The sequence below is a fragment of the Sceloporus undulatus genome, chromosome 3 (genome assembly GCF_019175285.1).
Source record: "Sceloporus undulatus isolate JIND9_A2432 ecotype Alabama chromosome 3, SceUnd_v1.1, whole genome shotgun sequence".
Lineage (NCBI taxonomy): Eukaryota > Metazoa > Chordata > Lepidosauria > Squamata > Phrynosomatidae > Sceloporus > Sceloporus undulatus.
Genome location: NC_056524.1, coordinates 268,778,417 through 268,804,136, shown reverse-complemented (window position 1 = coordinate 268,804,136; position 25,720 = coordinate 268,778,417). Strand labels below are relative to the sequence as shown.

Below are 25,720 nucleotides of genomic sequence, written 5' to 3'. Positions count from 1 at the left end.
ACAATAAGAAAGAAACATGTATATTTGTTTATTTTAAATGGGAGTAAATAAAAGTTCCAGTAATTATTGAAATCCATGAGGTGAAAGAAATCATCACCCATTATCTCAGGGTGAACCAACACTGTAGAAATAATGCCGTTTGACACCATTTTAACTGCCATGGCTCCATCCTACAGAATCCTTGGATTTGTAGTTTTGTGAAGCACCAGGACTCTTTGGTAGACAAGGCTAAAGATCTTGTAAAACTACAGATCCCAAGTTTCCATAGGATGGAGTTACAGCACTTATGTTGTGTCAAACTGCATTATTTGTAGAGTGTAGATGCACGAATGAAGAGCTGTAGTTCAAAAGAAGTAACTGTTCTGTATTCCAGAATTCCATGAAAGTAACTTGTTCAGGTCCTGGTCTTTTCTCTTGATATATTAAATGTTTAGAGGTAGAAAAACAATCAGTTGGACAAAGCAGTACATCTTTGTTTAATGGTTTTAATCTCTCTAGTGAGCCAGGTGCTTTCTGAACGGAAAAGCAGTACTTGAACATTTCTTTGTTTTTTGCTGTGCCTTAAAGTAAAAACCCTCCTGTTTCAGAATTTGGGAACCTGAAACAGAGCTGTGTATTTATAGGATCATTGCATGGAGGGGGAAGCAAAAAAGAAAGATTTACTTGGTTTTCAAAACAGACAACACAAACCCAAGCCTAAGTTTTTGGCAATGGTTCCAGAGGTGTGGGTGGGGATTTCGGTAATTATATTTGAAACAAGAAACCTGATCATATATTTTTTACATCTAATCTGTCTCTTTTCAGAGACTGGAGTGCTCCAAAGAAAAATATAAAAATGCAACAGCAGTTTGTTCTCAAAATGTACCCACTAATGCATAAAAATCACCCTCTGTCCAAAGACACGACTATACATGCACATTTAACAAGTAACTGAGTTTTGTTGCTTTAATTCAGAGCTTGGGGGGGGGGGGATCCTTTGAGGACTCCAACTCCCAAATTCCCCCCTCAAAGCTGGCATGGCTGTAATGTTTTGGGGGGGGGGGGGATTCTTAGAATTTTAGTAAATTTTCAAGCTTTGCTTTAAAGCTGAGTTCCCATAATGCAAAGCTGACCAAATGCAGCCAATCTGGGGGCCAGGTTTTGGTCCCTAATGATACCCATTTGCATGCCAAAAGTAACTGCACGCTGAACTCTACCTAGAATCATAGAATCCTAGATTTGGAAGGGATCCTGAGGGATCCCTAGTCCAACCCCCTGACATGCTGGAATACATAACTAAAGTGCTCCTGAAATATGCCCAGCTTCTCCAATGATCTCTGAGGAAGGAACAGCCACTAACACCCAAGGAAGTCTGTTCCACTGTCAAACAGGCCTTATAGTCAAGAAGTTCTTCCTAATATTTCTTGTCATTTAAAGCTGTTGGTTTATGTTCTGGTCTCTGGATAGAATAAAACAAGCTTGCTCTATCTTCTACACAACATTCCGTCAGATGTTTAAAGATGGCTCTCACCTCTCTGTCTTCTCTTCTCCAAGCTAAACACATCCATTTGTCTCAGTCGTTCCCCATAAGGCTTGGTTTCTAGATCTTTGATCATCTTGGTTGCCCTCTTCTAGACATGTTCCAGCTTGTTCATAGCTTTTTGAACTGTGGTGCCCAGAGATTTCTCCAAATGTGAACTAAATGCTGATGATCTGAATGATTTTGTAGGGAAAATTACATATGTATTAGACACCTGCAGAATTTCAGCCAATATCCTTCTCATTTAAGGGTTCTCTGGAGTTTCACACACCCCATTAGTACCATCTGTTCAGCTCAACAGAGTCCTCCCAGTCACACCACTCACACTACTTTGGTTGTCTGCCACAAAACCTCACCTGTTGAACTGTTTCACATTCTAGGAGGGAAGGAGAAGGCATACGGATCTTCTGGGACAAAGTGCGAGAGCCAACATTTCTTTCACGTTGGAACCCCTGGTCCACTGACGTTCCTTATGCAACATTCATGGAACACCCTGTGAAGAACAGCAACCAGAGATTCAATGCCATCTGTCAGGTGAGTTATAGTTATAGAGGAGGAGGATTACATCAGTGTGGGACCCAACATCTCATTATTGTATAGTGGGACTCCACAGAACATAAATGATTTCTCCATGGGAAGAAATCAGGGAAGCAGCTGGAAGCATCAGCGTTAGGGAAACACCTCCCCAAAGTAACTTGTCCATGTGGAAATAAATCATAGAATCATAGAGGTGGAAGGGACCCCAATGGCCATCCAGTCCAACCCCATTCTGCCCTGCAGGAATACACAATCAAAGCATTCCTGGGACAGATGGCCATTCAGCCTCTGTTTAAAAACCTCTGAAGAAGGAGACTCCATCACTCTCCAAGGCAGCATCTTCCACTGTCGAACAGCTCTTACTGTTAGGAAGTTCTTCCTAATGTTTCCTAATCTCTTTCCTATGGTTTGCATCCATTGCTCCATGTCCTTGTCTCAGGTGCAGGAGAAAACAAGATTACTCCATCCTCCATATCGCATCCCTTCAAATCTTTAAACCCTTAATCTTCTCTTTCCCAGGATAAACATACACAGTTCCCTAAGTGACTCTTCACAGGGTTGTGCAGTTTCCTGACCCTTCACCATTTTGGTCACCTCCTCTAGACACACTCCACCTTGTCACCATCCTTGAATTGTGATGAATGGGTCAAAACCAGTGGCGGGGAGAAGGTTAAACACCCTTTCCCCAAACAACTTTTTTCTAACATTAATTACAACCGCCAGAATCTGATTTTCTTCCTCTTGCACCCCACTAACTCCTCAGCCCTAGTGACACAGTAATTAAATGCTGGTACTGTAGCCACAATGTTGTGAGTTTGATTCCGCAGGGCTCCAAGTTGACTCAGACTTCCATCCACTTTTAGGTTGGAAAATGAGTATCCAGCTTGTTGGGGGTGTTTAGTTTACTATGAAGCTGTATAAAAAGTGGTATTGCTATTTTATTTATGACTTATGGAGCCTGCAAAGTGAACCTATTACGTGGTTTTCTTGGCAAGACTTGTTCAGAAGAGGTTTGCCATTGCCTTCCCCTGAGGTTGAAAGAGTGTGACTTGCCCAAGAGTTTCATGGTTGAGCAGAGAATCAAATCCTGGTCTCCAGAGTCATATAGGCCCGTTACAAACGGGCAGGAAAGTACATGCTCAGCACATACTAGGGTTAGACGCCCCTAACCCTAGTACGGACTGAGTCCATACGAAATGGTGGCGGCCGTTCCACACATCGCGCCCCGGAAATGACGCCGCGAGTGCGTGCTTCAGCACTTGCAGCGTCTCTTCCATGCCGTTTGGCTGCTGCGGTTCCTAGATGCTGCAACCGGCGGTGGCAGCAGACCGCCGCTTTTCGGCGGTCTGTAACCCACCATAGTCTAATACTCAAACCATTATGCCAACCGGGTTCATAACAAGGGTGAGTACAGTCTGCCCCTGGATAAATTTTGTGGCCATGAAATCTTCAGTATCCCCAGACTGGTCTTTTTTCTAGCCAAAAGAAGAAGGTTACTTGCTGGTCTGCAAAGCCTCCAGATGCAACAATTTAATCACAGAATCATAGACCCATAGAATCTTAGCATTGGAATGGATCCCAAGAGCTACCTCATCCAACCCCCTGAAAGCACACCTGCATGATGCCCATCCAACCACTTTTTAGAGACCTACAAAGAGGGAGAGTCCATCATTTTCAAGGCAATCCATTTCACTTCTCATTGTGTCCAAAAGTATTGCCATTGGAAGGGGGGGGGGGGAGAATCAAGGTCAGAGCGTATATCATTCCACAAGTTGACCTGAGGAAGACAGTTTCTGTATTTCTTTTGCAAAAGGGACATTATGCAAAAGAATCCCAAGTTTGCTCATCTCCGGTTGTGTGGTGGAGCCCTCCACAGAAACCCTGGTGGAAAGAGTCTAGGAATTGCATCAGTTGCAGAGGTGAATGTGTCACTGAGTAGGGATGCAAATCTGTTAACTTTGTTCTCAGAGGCAAGAAGGAACAATTTAATCAGTTTTCTTCCAACTGCAAGAATTTCCTTGGATATTCTGTGCCCCCCCCCCCAAGCTTGTTTGTATTGAATACATTATTTTTATGCAAGAAACTTTATTGTTATTATTGGTGGTTGCTGTTGTTATTTTCTTTCAAGTCATTTCTGATTTATAGTGACCCTAAGGTGAGCTATCATGGGGTTTTCTTGGCAAGATTTGTTCAGAGGGGTTTTCCTTTTGCCTTCCTCTGAGGCTGAGAGAGTGGATTGACCCAAAGTAAGTATTCATGGCTGTGTGGGGATTTGAACTCTGGTTTGCTAAAGTCCTAGTCCAGCACTCAACCACTCAAGCCCGAACTCTCCCTGGAAGCCAAGATGATCGAACTGAGGCTCAGGTACTTTGGCCTCATTATGAGAGAGCATAAATCATTGGCAAAGGCATAATGCTAGATAAGGTGGAGGGAAGTAGAAAGAGAAGCAGATTGCATGCTAGATGGATGGACTCAATTAGGGAGGTCATGGGCATGGAGTTGCAGGACCTGAGCAGAGCTGTGGAGTCTTGGAGGTGTTTCATCCAACAAGGTCGCTATGGGTCAGGGATGACTTGAAGGCAGTTAACAACAAACAACAAAGCATCAAGATTCCTTGGAGGGAAATTCCAGTGTTTGGGAATTGGCTTTTGGTAAAAGGGGTGGGGGGTGGGAAACTGTTATTCTTTACATTCTTACCAGTGAGTGAATTTGAGATACTTCAGTGGTGGATTTCTCATCCTTGAATGTAAAAAGGAAGTTATCAGTAAGGGTATTTCCTTCTCCTTCTTGTAGAGAGAAATATGAACTCTTCACCAACCATGGATTTAAAAGCTCACATGTTCCGGTCATAAGCAATATTTTTTCCTTTCCTCTGAATTATCCCCATCTGCATTGTAAGAATGTTAGCAATCTGATCCCCTTGTGGAAAACAGGATCAGAGTGAGGAGAGTTGTTGATTCATCACAACGTCTTTTTATAAAGCTCTGGGGAGCATTTGAGAATTGTCCTCTTTTGGGTTTTTGTTTTCCATCATTCTTTCTCTTGCATTCCCATTGCCAGTTAGAGGGAGCTGGGAATAGAAGAGTTTCGTTTGCACTCATGGGACAAAACAGATTTCTAACACACATTAATTTCAGAAAAAACATCCAATTCACTGCAAATGAAATTGTCCAGTCTCCATGCAATGAAGGGGCTGCTAAGGGGCTCCATGCCAAGAATCTAGCAGAATCTAGCAGACTTTAAGGGAAACCAGGGACATAATTTATGGTCTTTGGAAGAACAGCTGATGAACTATGTCTGAGCCTATGACTCTCCTCACTCAACCCCAAAACTTTTAATTTCTATTAACTTGATATGATGTCAGATGTTATTTTTTTGGCTAGTTTTCACCCTAGTCAGGCTTCATCCTGATGACAGGGGCACATCAGATTGACATTTCTACAACCCTTCCATGAACAATCTCTGGTGGAATTGCCAGATGCTGGTTCCTTGTTGCAATTCATCCTTGCATTGGAGGTCTCTGGAAACATCAGTCAGCTGCACCCCGATCAATGGGAGAATAGACCCCATTGCTCACAGAAGCTGAGGTCCATTCTCCCCATGTCGAGGGAACTTTATGATCCCTACATTTTGCCTACAGCAGTGTTTTTTTCCCCTTTTTCTTTACCAGGGACCCCTTCAAATATATTTTGTTGCCATTTTTAGCAAACCCTACACTCCTCTAACTGGATGTGGGGTTTCATATTCATAACTCCACCACATCCATAAGTGCACTCCACAAAGGCTTTCAGAGTGGCTGACAGACTGTACATTTGACAGTAGGGATTTGGGGAAGCAATAGGAAGAGCCAGAGAGGAGGGTGTAACCAGATCCATTGGGCGAGGAGAAGTGGTGTGAAATTCAAAGTACTTCCCACTTTCTCATCGTATCCTGGAAGCTGGCATTGCAGAGGGAAATCCCAAGGACAGTTGTGTTCAGGATTGGCACGCCTGTCTCCAAAGATTTGCATTCATAAGATGACAACTCTGTGACCCTTTTGTCATGGCTGTGCACCTTCCAATGTGGCCTACTTTGAACTGAATGAAGCCCTTTAATACAGGGATTAAAGGTCTGGCTTCTGGACTACATACAGATCCCCTCCCTATGGCCATTTGGGTGGGAGACTATGGCCTCAGAAGAGTCAGATTCTTTCAAAAAATGTTTTGGAGGCTGCCAGTCCATTTCAGGTGCAGAAGAGGCCATTGTTTGCCTGGAAATATCTTCCTATCACCATCAGTTACTTCTATGAGAATGATGTTGCTTCCTGTCAGGAAGTTACTTCTTGTCAGTTACTTCCAGGAAATCCTTCCTGTCTTACAAAAGTGGCCTGGGGGAGGTGAAGAACCCATTCCCATGTTTTGGACTGACCTTTAAAGGAGATGTCCAAGATGGAGAACCAATTTCAGAGGTAGAGTTCAGCACCTTGGATAACTGCCTCAAAGTTTGGACTGAATTCCAGAACAGACACAGAAACTCATTTATGTTTTGTATACATATAGCACAACAGCAATTTTATACACAACATTTTAAATAATTTTGTGTATGAAACAAAGTTTTTGTCCATTGAACCATCAAAAAGCAAAGGTGTCACTATCTCAACCAGCCGTGAAATTTTTTTTAGATTTTGGAATACTTTGGATTTTGGAATTCCGGGTAAGAGAGACTCAGCCTGTATTTTACACCAAAAAGATGGGGGCCTGCAATCTCTTTTTATGCTTGGTGTGTGTGTGTGTGTGTGTGTGTGAGAGAGAGAGAGAGAGAGAGAGAGAGAGAGAGAGAGAGAGAAGATGCCACAGTATTCAGCCATGAGCCACTTTATTCCATTTCTACCTATGGACACTCAACCACTTCCTCCCTAACTTGGGTCTCTCTCTGTTTATCCTCTCAGTTCGCTTGGTCACTTTCCATGGAGTCTGTGTTGCTGACTGCCTGGCATGGTGTAACACAACCCCTTTGTGTTCCTGGCATTCTGGGGATGCCATGGTGTGTTAAAAGTGACTCTTGGGCAGTGGAGAGACAGGCTTGTTTTTAATCCTTGTTCTCAAAATGAGCAGGAAAAAGTGCCATCTTTGGAAGGTGTTAAGAAATGGCCTCTCAAGAACTGGCACCTCCTGAGACCAGGAGAGTTGGAATGAAAAACCTCCCTTGACTATCACCACCAACTTGGGGTTGTGCCATGTTTTTTTTCAGGGGGATGTTATTTGGGGAGGGGTTGAGAGCGCAGCCAAGGGATAAGAAAAAGACACTTGTGCCTAGGCACTGACAGTAAGACAAGGCAGATCCAGTTACTCCATGTTATTTGCCGTGGAGAGCCAAGCATCTGCTGGACCTTCTGGACAGGTTGTTGTTTTCCTGTTCTCCTGCTGGTTTGTAGAGAGTGTTGTTGTGATGCACAAAATGCTCCCAGTCGCCGGCTGGGTTTCATCATTCTTGCCAGGGTATTTATAATCAGTCATGACAGGCATCTTTCAACATGCAGGAGATTCAACACTTCTGTTTCCCTCCCTGGGTTCTTAATTTCCTGGAGTGGTTCCTCAAGAGTGGGTCCATATTATAGAGTTATAGCATTTCCATACTACTTCAACTGCCAGAGCTCCATACTTTAGCATTCTAGGATTTGGAGTTTACTGGGGGAATTAATAAGGTGTTGTCTGCAAAGCTTAAATTTATAATAATGATAATAATAATAATAATAATAGATTTTATTTTTTATCCCGCTTTTCCGCGATGATCAAAGCGGCTTACAGATTAAAATTCAACATAAAAATTGTTGATGTTCCTTCCCCCAATGTTTACACCTGCTTCCCTTGAGCCTAAATCCACTTTCTATATGCTAGGCATAGAGAAATATAAATATTCTGCATATAAACTAAAAAAAAAGGTGATAAAAATGCAGTTTTGTTTGACCTCCTTACCAACAGGAAACCATTCTGTTTCTCTGTACTGTGGCCAGACTGTGGCCACTTGTCTAGAGTAGAATTTATGCATCAGGAGAATTAGATGTTGTGGCACACTTATTTCTTTTAGAGCAAACCATAATTTCTCATGATCCACAAAATCAAAGGTTCTGCTATAATCTATAAAATACAGGTTGATTTTCTTCTGAAGTAATTTAGTGCATTCCTGTATCCAACATGGGTTTGCAATCTGATCCCTAGTGCTGCTTCCTTTTACGAAACCAAAACTCAACCATAATCCTTTTACAACATTTGAGCTACTTTAGATGATAATAACACTAATAATGTGGCTGTGAACTCCTGCTTTTCTTCTTCAGATCTCCACATTCACAGCTCAGCTTGTCCAAGCAGTTCAGAATGCCCAGCGGAAGGATCCTGTGCCTGGTCGAACCGATGGAGTTGCCGTGATGAATGAGCCCATCCTCATAGAGACCTACACAGGGCTGATGTCCTTCGTTGGGAACCGAAACAAACTGGGTTATTCCCTTGCACGGGGTAGCTTTGGATTCTGAAATGTGCAAGTTGGAGGGTTTATTTTCTCTTGTGGGAGAATTTTTCTACCACTTGCATCTTGCAATGTTACTAAATAGGGTGGGGGCTTATGGGTAAATTACCAAGAAGGGCCATGTCTCTTGAACAACAGAACCTCCATGTCTTGAGAGAATAAAGGCTGGGGTGGGGAACCCATGTGGACTTGCAAGCACTAGAGCTGGTCCTACCATTAGGCAGAGCAAAGCAGCTGCCCCAAGCAACAGATTCGGGTGTCATGAAAAAGCAGAAAACCACAATTTGTTTACTTTATTGTTTTGGGGGGATGAGGGATACCTGTGGTAACATCTTCAGATGACAAAATAACTTGTCTGGGATTGAGCACACTGTGCTTAATCATGATGTCATTTTCACTTCTGCCTTAGGCAGGAAAATGTCTTGGTTCACCCCTGCCAGTTTTGGGGTACATCTACAGAAGTGGTTTTCAAACCTTGGGCTTCCAAGTGCTTTGGACTTAACTCTCAGAAACCCCAGCCAGCTTGGTCAACAGTCAGGAATTTGGGGAGCTGAAGTCCAAAACTCCTGGAGAACCAAAGTTTGGGAACCACTGATCTACACTGTAGAAATAATGCCCTTTGACAGCGCTTTAACTGCCATGGCCCATCCTACAGAACTCTGGGATTTATTGTTTTTGTGAGGCACCAGCATTCTTTGGCAGAGAAAGAGCTGGTAGGGCAAGCTTATCTGTCCTCCGTCTTTCTCTCTGTTTTGTTGTTCATTTATGTTGACCATATTTTCTCGAGACAAAAACGGGATATTGGGATGGCAAAAACTGGATGGAGTTATGTTATATTCCACAAAAAAGTAAGCAATAGCAAAAATTTTATTACATTGACATATTGAGCTAACAATTATTCTTCAGTGTCAGAACTCACACAAAAATTTAGGTAGCAGGGGACTGTATTTCACCACGAATGTACCATGAATATTTCTCAAAAGAAACAATCTGACACAGTACATTTCGGTCTTTCAACACCTTATCACAAAACTTCTCACACTCCGTGACACATTTTTTTTGACAACCACAATTTCAAACAGGGATCTTAAAACCATTTTTACAACATAACATTCTTGAAAATGGGACAAAATTGACACTTATATTAAAATGACAGCACAGTCCGGAAATATGAAAAAAATGGTACTATCCCCTTTAAAATGGTATGTATGATCAGCCTATGCATACTCAATATGAGAGATTCTGGAGATAGTTTACCTTGCCTGTTGTAGGGAGGCAAACAGAACTGTTGTAGGAACAGCTACAGCAGAATCTCATTCCTTCCCAGCTCAAGCTTGCATGGCATTGTTTACTGCTAATACACTGCTTCAATCTGACACTAAAAGTCTGTATTTCTCCTGTTCATCTCCATCATCCTCCCAATACTGCTGCTGCTAAAAAAAAAAAACATCCACCTTTTAGCTAAACAGATCCTGAGCAGGAAATGGAGAACTGAGGGGTTCTTCAGACTGGCCGTTAAGGCTGGCTTGGGGATGGAGTCGGGGCATCGCATTCACACGACATACACCTGAACTCTGCCCCCCAGGGCACTGTGATGCTGTGCACAGCTCGACATGGTGTGCAGCATCATGGTGCTCCTCTGGTGCTGTGTCTGCCCTGAAGGAGCGCTGTATAGCTGCAGCACCATGCTTATCATGCCCTTTCCAGGGCAGAAAAAGGAGTTGATTTTTTGTGGCTCCTTTTCACACCAGAGGAAAGAACAGATCGGGGCTGTGGCATGTGGTTACATGGCCCTGATGTGGCTGAAGAATGAGCGGTTGGAGACCACCCCTTCGGGGCTGTTTCTACAGCCCCTAAGCGGGTGTAAAAAGTCTTTGTAAAAACAAACATCTGCATTAGAGGTTTCATTAACTGGGGTGTGGTTGTGGCTGGGAAAAAATCATTTTTTTCAAGCTCTGAATCTAATAATATTGGTATCCAGGAATTCTTCCCATTTTAATATAGATTAAGTATCTTTTATCTGAAAAGCTTGAGACCAGAGTTGATTGGGATTTTTTAATTATTATTTTGGAGTACAGTTGGTGCTCCACATTTGTAGCTTTGACTCATGCGGATTTGATTATTTGCCATTTTGATTCATATGCTCTCTCTAGGAATCTTTAGGTCCTCCAGTGCAACTCTGCCAGAAGTTGACCATAGAGTTGTGTGGAGGACCTAGGCATTCCTAGAGAAAGCACTTCTCTAGGCATTTGTAGATCTTCCAGCATGATTTTATCATCTACTTCTGGCAGATATTGACAACAGAATTGCACTGGAGGAGTTACAGATTCCTAGAGAGGCATTTGCTTAGGTAAAAAGAATAGTGTTTTTTTAATTTGTGGTTTTTCCACATTCACAGGGGTCCTTCACCCCTAACCCTAGAAAATGTGGAGGGCCAACTGTTCCTGTATTTGCATATTTCTACATAATGAGATATCTTGGAGATGGGACTCAAGTCTAAACACAAAATTCATTTATGTTTCATATACATATATGCATAACCTGAAGGTCATTTTACAGAATATTTTAAAATAATTTTGTACATGAAACAAAGTCTCTTTACACTGAACTATCAGAAAGCAAAGGTGTCACTATCTCAGCCACTCATGAAAAAAGTTTTGGTGTTTGAAATATTTTGGATTTCGGAATTCCAGATAAGAGTGACTCAACCTCTAGATGAAAATGAAATAATTTCCTGTGCAGCAGAGAATCTGCTCTGGGTTTTAGTCTGAACATAAGAAGAGCTATCCAGTGGTCATGCTGACCAGAGGAACTGGGGAACTATAGCCCAGAAAAAACAAAGAACTTCCACAAAATCTATAATGGTCACGATTATTAAGTTTTCTGTAGGATCATTGGCTGGTTGGTTGTAAACTCTGAAATTGTATATATTTCTTATTCTTTAAAGTTCTCCTCTACCATACATCTGCCAGGCCATCATTTATACTTCTACTAAAAGGAGGAAAGCAACCATTCATAGGTTCAGCAGAGTAAAATGATAAAACTTTTCTTGGACTGCACTATCGTAAGCTACCCATGAGCCTGGGGCCGAATGTTTGAGTCTTTCCCTGCACATAGAAAAGTAGTTTGTTATGGTACAGATGTGAGATTTGCTTTAAGCCCCATGTACAGTTTGCTTGTGTGCAGGAAGGTGGAGTTTTGAATTTTGTTCTATTATTATGGGAGAATGAATACAAATTCTCTACCCTGCCTCTGCTGCAGTCCATTTCTTACCTTGAAAAACTGAGACATGATTATTTCATCAAACATAGTCAAGAAGGATCTCAAACACACTATTGCTTTGTACTGCCTGATCTGTGTCTGTTGCAGTTTGCAAAACATGAATAAAAATATTGTTTTTTCTCCCTATTCATTACAGCTGTGTTTCCAATAGTCTTTTTTTCTGATCCAGGATAGTTATTGTCCCCAAAATTGCTACCAGGGTGCATCTACACTATAGAAATAATGCAGTTTGGCACCACTTGAACTGCCATAGCTCCATCCTACAGAATCCTGGGATTTTTAGTTTAGTGAGGCACCTGCACTCTTTGGCAGAGAAGGTTAAAGACCCTGAAAAACTGAAAATCCAATTCCATAGGATGGAGCTACATGACTTAAAGTGCATTATTTCTACAGTGTAGATTCACCCCCAGACAATCTGCTCTCCTAATAAACTGTTTTCATATTGGGTTACCAATTGATGTCCAGAAACGCTAATTTTAATGGAGTGGGGAACCAATTTTGAGTTTTATTCCAATCCTCAAAGCAGGAGTGAAGCCCTCCCATAAATCCTCAGACTCTCTAAAAATATTTTGAATGTTAGGGTTTGCCTTTGGGTATTTTTTGCCCCCAGATCTTCCAAATTCACAGCAGTTTGCTTCCCCTAATCCTCCAAATCCCTCCCAAACCTTGAAAATTGGGAAACCTGATCCCCTTGGTTATAATTGTGTCAAATGCAAAGCATGCTGCTTGTTTTTACAAAATAAATTTCCAAAAAAAAAAAAAAAAAGAAAAGAAAAGAAGAATGTAATTCAGTTTCTTCTCAAAGGAAGCAGTGAGTAACTGTAACAATTTTCATCTCACCGAGAGAAAGTCTTCCAAAACCACATAGTTTTCAAAGCCTATTCCTAGCTCAAGGGTTATTCTGTGCACAATTCACACATAATAATATTTTTCCTTTATGGAAAATTATCTTTTTACCTGCACAGAAAATATTGTTTTCTATGTAAATCCACCACATGCAAATTTTGTGAGAATAAATTCCCAATAAAAGCATTTTCTGCCCAGAATTCTTGCCCTTTCTGTGCAAGAAATAGTATTTTCTGTATTTCTGAGTAGAAACAGTATTTCTTGTGCAGAAAATCCTGTTTTTTCCCCTTTAAAACAACCATGTGCAATTTTTGCCCAGAACTGTGAAGACTTTCATCAGTCCAGAAACACCTTTGCCAGTGTTTCCAAATATTCCAAATATTTGGAAAATATTTTTTTCGAAACATTTCCAAATATTTGTCAACATTGTTTCCAAACCTATTTTATGCTGCAAAGACCATTCCTACTGCTACTAAAGATCTCAGCACCCCAAAACTGGACAGTTTGCAACCTTGTCTCCCACCTGGAGATGACCCAGGGAAACCAAGCCCTGGGCCAAGCCCTGGGATCTGGGAACTCTGATCTTCCTATATACAGCCATATCCGCAGATTTTTTTTTTATTAAAGAGTCAAACATCCATGACTTGAAAATATTTTTAAAATTTATGCAGTCCAAAAACAACAACAACAAACAAACAAACCTTGGTTTTGCCATTTGATATAAGGTACAGCATTTTACTATGCCATTGTATTTAATGACACTTGAGCATCAATGGATTTTTTAATCTGGGGTGGTAGTGGTAGTGGTGGTCCTGGAAAATAAACCGCAGTGGATACCAAGGACCTACTATATTCAAAGATATAGCAGTGTTAGTCTGGAAAATCAGTATGCAAAGGGATCTTGTAGCACCTTTGAGACTAACCTACAAGATCCCTTTGCATGCCTCTTTTAGGGCATTTGCATCACCAGGAAATGGAAGAGTCCCAGCCAAATGGTGCAAAGGCCAATCCAGCATTCAAATTGGTTATGGTGCCATAGTATTGCTGCAATCCCTCCCCTCTACCTGGCACCTGCTTCACCACCTCCGCAATGAAGACAACCAGCCCTTCCCTTGAGGAGAGAAAGATGGGCACCACTCCTTTCTTACAGGAATTGTCATGGCTTGAGTCACACTCAATGCAAGGTGGGCCTTGGCGCCATGGAAAGCAAGCCTGTTGCAGGGTTTTCCCTAGTTCTGACAATATGCCGGGCCGGACACCCACTTCTTCCTGATGGATTTTCCAGGAAGGCTGGTAGAGAGAGGCTGCCCCAGTTCGGTGCCTCTTTAGCATTGCTTCAAGCTGCTGTTAGTAGGCTGTGTAATGGAGGAATTCACTTTGGGTGTGTGTCTGTCTTTGCTTTCCACCCACGCAATACCCTCCAACTATACCTCTGTAATAACTCCCCCCCCCCCCCATTTTGTGCACTGGCTCCAGTGTTTTATGACTGCCCCAAGGTGTGCTGAAAGCCCTTACATTGAGTCAGGCGCCATTCCTGGGTATCTGGCGGGGCCTTTCCTAATTCTACCTGGGCATGTTGTTGTTGTTGTTGTTGTTGTTGTGTGCCTTCAAATAGTTTCTGACTTATGACAACCCTTAGGTGAATCTATAAGGAAGGTTTCTTGACACAATTTGTTCAGAGGGTGCTTTGCCTTTGCAAAAGGCTGAGAGAATGTGATTTGCCCAATGTCACCCAGTGGCTTTCCATGACTAAGGGCCGTCATACATTGGAAATAATTTGAAGACACAACAGCAGCAACAACAATGTTTTGTTAGACATGTAGCTTTCTTTGTCAGAGAGCTTTGGTGCCACAGCAAACTACACATCCCAGGATTCCATAGCATGGAGCTGTGGCAGTTAAAGTGGTGTTAAACTGGATTATTTGTACAGTGCAGATGGAGCTTTTGTCAGTTTTCTTCACTTCTTTTAGCCAAAGCAATTAACAAGCTGGTCCAATTGTCCCAATAGAGAGCCAGCATTGCCTAGAGATTTGAGTGTTGGGCTAGGATACTAGGAGACCAAGGTTTAAATCCCAGCTTGGTTATGGAAACTCACTGGACAGATGTCCTAACCACAAAGAACAACAAGGCATTGCCAAATGTGGGACATTCAAGAAAAATGGAGGACATTCCCAAATAAAAGCTAAATATATCCATATGGATGTCAGTAAAATCATGCTTCTTAGTCGTGCTCAGAATGGAGGACAACTTGAAATTCCTCCAGTAAAGAAGGTTGAAATAGAAGACATGTGCTGGAAAAGGAGAATGTCTTTTGTACCTTGCCACTCACTGGGTGACCTTGGGCAAATCACATTCTCTCAGGCTCAGAGGATGGCCATGGCAAACCCCCTCTGAAGAAACACGCCAAGAAAACTCCATGATAGGTTGACCTAAGGGTCAGCAGAAGTCGGAAACGACTTGAAGGCACACTGCAACAACAACAACCACCGTCTCCAAGCATGCAAAGGACACATACCTTCTAAAAAGGGGTTCTATTCGGAAAGAGCAGCCATGCGCCAGGCTTGAAATCCTGGGAATGTGGGGCTTCGAGGCCAAGTCCTTCACGCCTCTCGCTCATTAAAGTCCCACATCTATAGTTAGCCCTTTTCACCAGGGCTAGAAAGCTTTCACCAAGCCCAGAAAGCTCTGTCTGCCTCTAGGCTGCGATGAATGAAGCGTTCACACAACACCTATCCTGCAGACATCCAGAATTAAGTTGTAGCTTCTTTAGGAGCTAAGGACAAGCGACCAGCTGCCAAAAGGCACAGCTGACTTTGGGTTCATGGGGTGAGCGGCTGGGCTTATATCTAATCCCTTTGCACTTCTTTTTCATTGCTATTCCAGTTTAAGTCTATTTTTAAAAAGGCAAATTGATGGGACACCTCCCTGGCAGGTGGCTTAGTAGAGAAGAAGAAAATAATGGAGCCTCTTTTTGGAGTTTGTTGGGGGTCAAGCACAGAAGGGGGTGCAATTTGTTGCTGTGTGGCTTCAAGTTGTTTCCAACTTATGGCAACCCTAAGGCAGCACATTGTGGGGTTTTCTTGGCAAATTTCTTCAGAAAGGGGGGGGGTTGCCATTACCATCCTTTGAGGCTGAGAGAGTGTGACCTGCCCCAAGATCACCTAGTGGGTTACCATGACTGAAGTGGAGATTTAAATGCTGGTCTCAAGCATCCGTCAAAGCACTAAACCATACTGTCTTTGAATGGTTTGTTATTGTTGTTATGTTGTATGTGCCTACTAGCTGACTCCAGTTTATGGTGACTTTCTCCTAGGATTTTCTGGGCAAACCTTCTGGGCAAGGAGGTTTGCCACCATTGCCTTTCTCTGTGGCTGAGAGCATGTGACTTGTCTAAGGTCACCCAGTGGGTTTCCATGGCCAAGCAGGGTGTCGAACCCTGATCTCCAGAGTTGTAGTCCAATGCTCAAACCACTATATCATGCTTGCTCTGATGTAATTTACACCTAAATATGAGGAGGAACTTCTTGATACTGAGAGCAAGTTGAGAGTAGAATGGACTACCCCAGAAGGTGATGGATTCGCTTTCACTGACGTTTTTTAAAAAGAGGTAGGGTGGCCTTTACGGCTAGCAGTTTGGATGCTGGACTAGGAGTCTAGAAGACCAGGGTTCAAATCCCTGCTCAGCCATGGAAGTCCACTGGGTGACTTTGAGTCAGTCACACTCTCTCAGCCTCAGAGGATGGCAAAAGCAAACCTGTTCTAAAGAAATTATAAGAGGCAGCATGGTGTAGTAGTGGTTTGCTTATCCAGGAGACCAGGGTTTGATTCCCTGCTCAGCCATAGAAACCCACTGGATAACCTTGGGCAAGTCCCACTTTCTCAGCCTCAGACAAAGGCAAAGGCAAACCTGCTCTGACTAAATCTTGCCAAGAAAAGCCTAGGAGAAGGTTCACTGTATGTTGAAGGTATATGACAACAACATCAGCTGAACAAAATGGCAAGCATCTCCTAGCTTTTTACTGCAAGACAGAGAGAGTGTGACTTGGCCAAGGTCACCCAGTGGGTTTCCATGGCAGATCAAAGATTCAAACCCTGGTATCTCAGCCTTTTAGGCTGCTGCCACACTGCAGAATCAATGTAGTTTGACACCACTTTAACTGCCATGGCTCCATCCTATGGAGTCCTGGAATATGTAGCTTGTTGTGACACCAGTGCTCTCTGACAGATAAGGCAAAATACTCCACAAAACTACAAATCCTAGGGGCCATTCAGACTACCTTTTACCCCGGATCAGGAACTGAATTATCCACGTGAAGTTCATATTCGTCCCGAAACGTTCACAATCGAATCAGAGGCATGCACAACCGTTTCGGGGCAAATGCCCCTTAGCGAGGGTCTTTTTAACTCGGAGAAAAAGCCATCTCTTTTGGAAAAAAACCGCGAATATGGACTTGCCCCCAATCATGATCGGGTCAAGTTCATGGGAGCGCTTTAGGTCAGAGGGAGGGCAGAGGGCGAGCATTCCCTCCCCTTCATCGGAGAAGGAGGAGGAGGAAGGAGCCAAAGGGTCCCAAGAGACGGAGAAGGATTAGGAGGAGGAGGAGAATGAAGGAGCCAGGGGAAAGCAGGGGGGCATGGAGGGATATTGGGAGCAGGACCAGGACAAGAAGGAAGGAGCCAAAGGGTGCCAGGAGAATCGGGGACGGGGGAGGACCAGGAGGAGGAGGAGGATGAAGAGCCAGGGGAGAGAAGGGGGGCATGGAGGGCAATCGGGGTAATGGAGCAGGAGGAGGTTCAGGGTAGGTCAGAGGGAAGGCAGCGAATGGAGCAAGCCTCTGCTCTCCCACCAGGGAGCTTTCTCTTTTAAAAAAATTGATATTATTATTTTTTGCAGACTATGCACATGGTTTTAGCTTCAGATAGATAGATAGATAGATAGATAGATAGATAGACAGACAGACAGACAGATAGATAGTTGCTGGCTGCCTGTTTCCCTTTCCCTTTCATTTCTGTCACCAGCAGCAAGGCACTTTACAAAAAGCATTTGCAAAAGCCTTTTTTCCTATGCGAATGCTACAATGCAAATGTTACAAACATTGCTGTTTCCAGTTTGGCAAACTGATACAGAATGCTTTTGCTACTGTCTCTAAGGAATTCAGGGGTAGCTGAGGGAAAGCAATGGATGCATGGCATTTCTGGCATTCTGAGGTGAGGAATTTATTAGTTATTATTATTATGAGGCATTCTGGGGTGGCAAGGAGAGAGGATGCAGGATGCACAGATGGCATTAGATTGCATTTTGGGACAAATGGGGCCAAGGGAAGATCCATGACCTGCAGTGACCCAAATCCCCACAACACACACACACACAGGAGGTTTTTAGGTTTGACAAAATGTGTGCATACTGGGCATCTGTTTTTTTTTTTAAAGGAGGGGTGAAAGGGGGAAATCACCCATCTGATTGGCCAACTGCTGTAAGAAACCTCACCTTTACCAAAGCGGAAGAGAATTTGATTGACAGCAAAGGAGGATTTTTTTAAACCAGTTACCGCAAATGTGAACTCTCCTCTAATAGCTGCAATGGCGTCCAGGGGTAAATATCCCTGATTAAGGTATTTTGTAGTCAGCACTTGCTTCCATAGAGATTCGGGGGGGAGGGGGCTCGATTCTGCCCAATTCCATCCAGGGCAAATAACTCAGTCTGAATGGGCCCCTAGACTTCCATAGCACTGAACTATGACAGTTAAAGCAGTGTCAAACTGTATTAATTCTGCAGTGCAGATGCAGCCTCAGTCTAGTGTTCAAAGAGCTACACCATGCTGGCTGTCATGGGCCAGTTTTCTTCAGAGGAGGTTTGCCATTGTTTTCCATTTAGGCCATAATAGGTTTCCATGGCTTGGTGGAGATTTGAACTCTGGTCTCCTGAAGTGCTAGTTTAATGCTCAAACAGCTACATTGCACCAGATTCTCATTAGTTCTTTAATTTATATGGTTCATTGGTTACATTTATACCCCACTTTTGTCCAGGGAGTGCAAGGCCATATATACATGGCTTTCATCCTCACAACAAACCTATAAGGTAGGGCAACCTGAGAAAGAAAGTAACTGGCCCAAGTTTAGTCTTTAGAACTGAAATATCAGTTCAACATTCAAACTTACTTCACCATGTGAGTTTTCTTTACCCACACTGACTGCAGATGCTGACAGTTGCAGTTGGACAACAACTCCCAGAATCCCCCAGGCACCCTGGCTGCTGGCTGGCCAAAGAATTTCCCCCCCCCAAAAAACTACAGGAAGCTGAGAATCTGAAATTCACCAAACTTTCTGGAGTTGAAGTCTAAAAATACTTAGAGGACCAGAGTCAATGGATGCAAGCTACAGCAAAAGAGATTCCACCTCAACATTAGGAGGAACTTCCTGATAGTAAGGGCTGTTCGACAGTGGAACACACTCCTTCCTCGGAGTGTAGTGGAGTTTCCTTCTTTAGAGGTCTTTAAACAGAGGCTGGATGGCCATCTGTCGGAATGCTTTGATTTGGATTTCCTGCATGGCAGAATGGGGTTGGACTGGATGACCCTTGCGGTCTCTTCCAACTCTATGATTCTATGATTCTATGATTCTAGTCTGCGGCTGAATCTGCACTGCAGAAATAATGCAGTTTGACACAACTTTAACCTCTGTGGCTCCATGCTATGGAATTCTGATATTTATAGTTTTGGGAGATATTTTACCTTCCTCGTCACAGAGCTCTCATACCACAAGACACTACAAATCCCAGGCTTCCATAGGATGGAGCCATGGCAGTTAAAGCAGTGCCAAAGTCCATTATTTCTGTAGTGCAGATTCAGGCTGAGAGCCAGAGCTCTTCAAAATGCCCCCAATACCTCAAAATACTCCCTGCCCCAAGGAGATTACAGTCCAAAACCTGAAGGGCCCTAAAATAAAATTTAGGAAATTGAAAGGAAGGAAGAAGATTCTAAGTGCAACCATTTTTAAATTGACTCGGCTCGAGCCAACTTTTTCAATCAAATAAATATATTTATATTTTAAAAACCAAAATTGCAAACAGCCCTGGGGCTGAGGACTTCATCCAAGTTGCATAACGTGAACGCCAGCCAATTTTGTGGTTTTTATAAGAGCTTAATTACAAAAGATCCTTAAAATAAAATTGTGAAGAAAAAAATCTGCCAGTTTTTCCTGGTATCAGAAAATGGCTGAACTCCTTTATTTCTATAAACCGAGAACCCAAAGATCTAACAGCAGGGAATAATCAAGAAGTTTTGATCAGGTTGGAAAGATGGAACAAGAAGGCAGAGAGGATTCCAGGTGATGAGCAATGGGGAAATTGAGGAGAGCTGGAGTCTTCGTCTATGATTCACAGTCATCTTTTTCTCTATATATTTTGGGCAACCGGCATTCACTTGGCCTGTTTTGCCAAGAGGCAAGCTTTGAGGATCCAATTATATTGCTGACATTTCCGAACTGGGGAGGTCTTGTGTTGTTTTCCAAGAGCAAAGATATTGTGGTTCTCTTGTGTGCACACACATCAAAGCAAATCCCACCCTAACCCTTTATTTTATGGGAACGAAGTGACCAGAGGAGCACTAAAGCTTTAACCAGATTTCTCAGATCAAAATTATAAGGTTAGAAAGGGACAAAGGAGTTAGGTTTAATAGATCAACATTTAGAAGCCAAGATCCTGCCTCAAGGAGACAGAATGTAAGTTGATCCTCATGGAGTCGTGCAACCGTAACATGGTGGCTATGCAACCCAATAGTGAATCATAACTATGGCCTTGTCTGCACTGGCCAGGATACTCTGTGGGCAACTCAGAGTATCTTGGTCCAACAGCTGCCCCAACTTCCTCCTGTTACTTCGGAGTCTGTTTCTGTACCTTGGCAGCTCTCTGCCCTGGGTCCCTTTGGGCCACCCATCATACCCACTGCTGCCATGGGTCTCTCACTTCTGAGGCCAGAATGAGGCACCCAGTGACCCTTTGCCACACATAGAATCATAGAATCATAGAAACCACAAGGGGCATCCAGTCCAACCTCATTTGGCCATGCAAGAATAAACAATCAAAGCACCTCCGACGGATGATCATCCAGCCTCTGTTTTAAAAAAAACTCCCAAAGAAGGATACTCAAACCACCCTCCAAAGCAGTGTGTTCCACTATCAATCAGCTCTCTGTCAGGAAGTTCCTCCTAATGTTATGGTTGAATCTCTTTTCCTTTATCTTGAATCCATTGTTCCTTGTCCTAGTCTCTGGAGCAGCAGAAAACAAGATGGCTCCATCTTCAATGTGACATCTCTTCAAATGTTTAAAGAGGGCTATCATCTCACATTATCATATTATTATTATTATTATTATTATTATTATTATTATTATTATTATGCCTTCCTCCCAGTACTGTACAGGGATTCAAAGCGGCTATCACCCATTAATCTTCTCTTCATCAGGCTAAACATCCCCAGCTCCTTAAGATGTTCCTCATAGGGCATGGTTTCCAGACCCTTCACCATTTTAGTTGCCCTCCTTTGGACACACTCCAGTTTCTCAACATCCTTTTAAAATTGTGGTGCCCAGAATTGGACACAGTATTCCATGTGGGGCCTGACTAAAGTAGAATAGAATGGCATTATTACTTCCCTTGATCTAGACACTATACTTCTATTGATGAAACCTAGAATTGCATTGGTACATGCAAGGCACCTCATTGTGCCCTCAGAATGAGTGACTCACAGTGGTGGTAGCAATGGCAGTTGGCACAGTGGGACATTCATGAAGACAGATGTGTCAGTGCAAGAATGGAGGATTTCCAATCTTCCCAGAAGATCTGGAGCAACTTGTAATTTATTTTAGTCTACATTAACATTCTAAAGGATCTACATAAATGTAACCTGTATAACAAGGAAACTGAAATGGTTTAAGATTTCCCATTTCTTGGATCATATATTGACCAGAATGGAGACTGCAGTCAAGAAATCAGAAGAGACTAGGAATGGGAAGGGCAGTTACGAAAGAACTAGAAAAGATCCTAAAGAGTAAAGAGATACAACTGAGCACTAAAGTTAGAATTGTCCACAGCATTATGGTCCACATCACTGTGTTCAGATGTGAGAGACAGACAGTGAAGAAAGAGGATAGGAAGAAAATCCGCTCATTTGTAGTGCTGGAGCAGAGTGCTGAGTTTACCATGGATGGCCAAAAAGACAAACAAATGGGTCCTTGAGCAGATAAAGCCTGAACTCTCCCTGGAAGCCAAGATGATAAGGCTGAGGTTCTCGTACTTTGGCCACATCATGAGAAGGCATGAATCGTTGGAAAAGACAATAATGCTAGGAAAAGTAGAAGGGAGTAGAAAGAGTGGAATACTGCATATCAGATGGCTAGGTTCAATGAAAGAAGACATGGGCCTCAATTTACAGGACTTAAGCAGGATAGTAGAGGATAGGGGGCTTGGAGATATCCATGTCACTAGTGGAGTCACGATGAGTTAGGATCAACTCGAAGGCAGTTAACAACAATGCTGTTAAACCTAGACATTGTCTGAACTAACTGCGTCAAAACCGGGATTCGGACTGTGCATCATCCAAATCGACAACTTCAGAAGTGGGGGCAAACAGGACTGGTGGAAAAACTACATCTGACTGTGGTGAAGGTGGCAAAAGTTATTGCTGAGGAAGAACTGGGGATGGTAAATCTCAGTTTCCGCAAGTACCAACAGATGTCAGGAACAGTGAAGCAATTTTTCATCTTGAAGCTTCAGGAAACTCAGGATTTTTTTTTCCCTTGCAGTGATGAAAAACTGTGCAGCTTCCCCAGAAAACTGCACAAATTTCCAGAATCTATGCAGCTCCTCCTGAAAACTGTGCAGACTTTGATACAGAAAAGACTGCTTTCAAGTTGCCAAGCATGTGTTTTCTGCAAGATTACTTTTTAAATGTAATAAACAACAATGTTGCATGACAACAATGTTGTGAAAAGGCTAAGTATTTTTTTTTAAAAAATGTTACACAAAATCAGCAATCTTACATAACAAAATGACATGGCTATTTGTTATGCAACACTACTAATTTCTACATACAAAAAAAAAGCAATGTCATACAACAAAATGTTGAAAAAAATCAGTGGTTTTGCACAGCACAACTTCAAGTTTCTTTACTCCTTTATAACACTTGGATTGCACAACTTTCAAATTTGCAAAGGCTGCAGCAATGACATGGAATGCTTCACTACATTGTTTGTATAGAGGTATATAGTACATAGTGTGCCATTTAGTTTTGCCTTTTCTGCACTTTCTCCAAGACTATAGTAAAAAAACGTACACAGATAAGGATTTTTCTTTTCTGCTGAAATTGAGAAGTTTATACCCTGTTTATTTAGTGACTTGAATATTCATCCTTCAAGCCAATGCCCACAGGCTAAATTCAAAAGTTCTTGGAGGAAAATAAAAATCCTGGATTTCACATGGACTGGCAAGTTTCATTCTCTTTTTTCTTTTCTTGCTGCAAGAAATTTCAGCGCCAGTACCCAGAGGGATTTGTCCTGTGCCAAGGAGGAAAAAATCCCGCCCAAGGTGGTGTTCTTGGCTTCACCCTTTCCTGGAGGGTTATTGTGACCCAATCACAAAATTATTTGAAGACTTGAAATCTCCAAAAGGTTGTGTCTGTGTGTGTCTGTGTGCCATGTCTCTGTCTTAGAGATCTGGACAAGATTCTCTCTTGTAAAATACTCGGGACAGTTTATAAAACCAAACTGTTGACAACCATGCGTCAGTTCCTTGGAGGGATTTTTTTTTTATCACTTCATCAATTGCTCCCTAGCTATTTACAAGATGTTTTTCCTTCTTCTCTTCCTGCAACAGATGGCTTTCTCTTCCTTTGCTCCAATGCACAGACCCCAAAGAGAACACTGGAGAATAGGTGCACTGGTGCAAAGCACCCTAAAGTATCCAGAACTGCCCCAACTCTCTTCTGTTGCAAAGCCATCCATTCTGATACCCACTGGCTGATGGCATTCATATCCTACTGAGCTGCCTGGTGTATCTGCCACTGCCGCCAATGCCTCACTCTGAGGTCAGAACCAGGCAACCTGCCATATCACAGTTGTTGGCCTCCAAGCGGAGTGACATACAGCAGTGGCAGACATAGAATCATAGAATCCTAGAGTTGGAAGAGACTGCAAGGGCCATCCAGTTCAACCCCTTCTGCCATGCATGAAGACACAATCCAAGCACTCCTGACAGATGGCCATCCAGTCTCTGCTTTAAAACCTCCAAAGAAGGAGAACCACTGCACTCCCAGGAAGCAGCATCTTCCTCTGTCAAACAGATCTTACCACCGGGAAGTTCTTTCTAATGTTGAGGTGGAATCTTTTTTCTTGTAGCTTGAATCCATGGCTCCATGTCCTAGTCTCTGGAGCAGCAGGAAAAAAAGAACTTGCTCCATCTTCAGTATGACATCCCTTCAAATATTTAAACTGGGCTATTATATCACCTCTTTCTGTTCTTTGGACTACACATAAACCCAGCCCCATAGCCATTCCTCATAGGCTTTGGTGATTTCCAAACCTTTCACCATTTTCGTCGTCCTCCTCTGGAAACACTCCGGCTTGTCCACATCCTTTTTGAATTGTGGTAACAGAACTGGGCACATTATTTCAGGTGAGGCCTGACCAAAGCAGAATAGACTAGTATTATGATTTCACTTGATCTACAATCCTGGTGATGCAGCAGCTGCATCACACTGCTGACTCATGTCCACCCTGTGATTCAACTAAGATTCCTAAATCCTTTTCACACATACTGCTTACAGGCCAAGTGTTCCTCATCCTATATATATGTATTTCATTTTTTCTGCCTAAATGTCATAACTTACATTTTCCCTGTTTAAATTTATTTTTCTGGGCAGCTCAGTGGGACATGCGTGCAGTCAGCTGCCTGGCATCAGAATGGAGGGCTCCAGATCTTCAGGAAAGATCTGGAGCGAACAGGGACTTTGTTAAATCCAGTGTAAAAGGAGTAAAATCCAGTTATGTTGCTGAATGGGCCAGCCATTTAGTGTCCGGGAATGCTGCCAGCAGACACTTGACATTAGCTGATAACAGAGCCTTAGCACAGTGGAAGTGAAAGTAAAGCAGACCTTGCAAGGAATCAGTCTGAGAGCAGTCCGAGAAAACAAGCCGAGTTCAGAATTCCAGAAGTCCAAACGTTCCGAGAGTCAAGCCGAAGTCAGGATACCGAGAAACAACGTTGGTCAAACAGTCCAAGGTCAAAACAGCCAAGAGATAACAAAGTTCGGTCCAAGGTCAAGGTAACAAAGAATCCAGATACTAGGAGCTAGTGCTAGCAGCAATCACGCTGAGAGATCATGCAATAAACTCTAGCAACCAGCATTAGTCTCTCTCTCACTTAAGTAAGGGAAACTCTCCCTCGTGCCACCTGAGGCTGGTTGGCTAATTGCCTCTCGGCAATTCTCTGTGATCTGCGCCTGCAAGCACTCTCAGCTCTTCTCTCTTTGAAAGAAGGCACCTGCATGCAAGCTTCATCCCCAGAGTCCCCACTAGGCAGTGGTACCATAGAAGGTCTCTCTTCGGCACTAGGACCTGGTTGAACCTCCTCCTCTGGGGTTGGAGGATCACAGCTGGGACCTGGCAGGGCAGGAACAGCACCTGGTGTTGCCTCAATCAGCCCTTGCTCTGGAGGAGGCTCATCCTCCTCCTCATCCTCTGAGAGCTGATCTTGGTTGGCCATGACATCTAGTGCTGAACAGGCCAGACAACATCTGGACTGTTTGCACCAGAACTGGGGGTTGGGCCGTGCATCACCTAGACTACACACTAAAAGCCCTGATGGCACAGTGGTTAAATGTCAGTTCTGCAATCAGTATTGCAGCTACAAGGCTGTGAGTTCAATCCCAGCGCTTCAGGGTTGACTCAACCTCGCATCCTTCCATAGGTCACTAAAATGAGTACCCAACTGGTTGGGGGCAATTAGCTTACACATTGTAAACTGCTTAAAGACTACTTAGTT

The 25,720-nt window shown here is 43.0% G+C and overlaps 1 protein-coding gene and 1 long non-coding RNA gene across 2 annotated transcripts in view; one reads left to right on the top strand and one right to left on the bottom strand.

Moving 5' to 3' along the window:
- Positions 1–9,107, top strand: part of TPRG1 (tumor protein p63 regulated 1) — a 50,833-nt gene extending 41,726 nt beyond the window's left edge. The window contains exons 5-6 of the mRNA XM_042459321.1: positions 1,900–2,053; positions 8,370–9,107. Coding sequence (XP_042315255.1) covers positions 1,900–2,053; positions 8,370–8,564 — 349 coding nt within the window. The 3' untranslated portion in view covers positions 8,565–9,107. The remainder of the gene's footprint in view (positions 1–1,899; positions 2,054–8,369) is intronic.
- On the bottom strand, positions 1,586–15,303 carry LOC121926385. Its single transcript, XR_006103005.1, has 3 exons — positions 15,201–15,303; positions 1,876–2,012; positions 1,586–1,692 (listed from the first exon to the last, which is right to left on the bottom strand). It is a non-coding gene; the product is annotated as an uncharacterized LOC121926385 (long non-coding RNA).
- Positions 15,304–25,720: the final 10,417 nt, after the last annotated feature.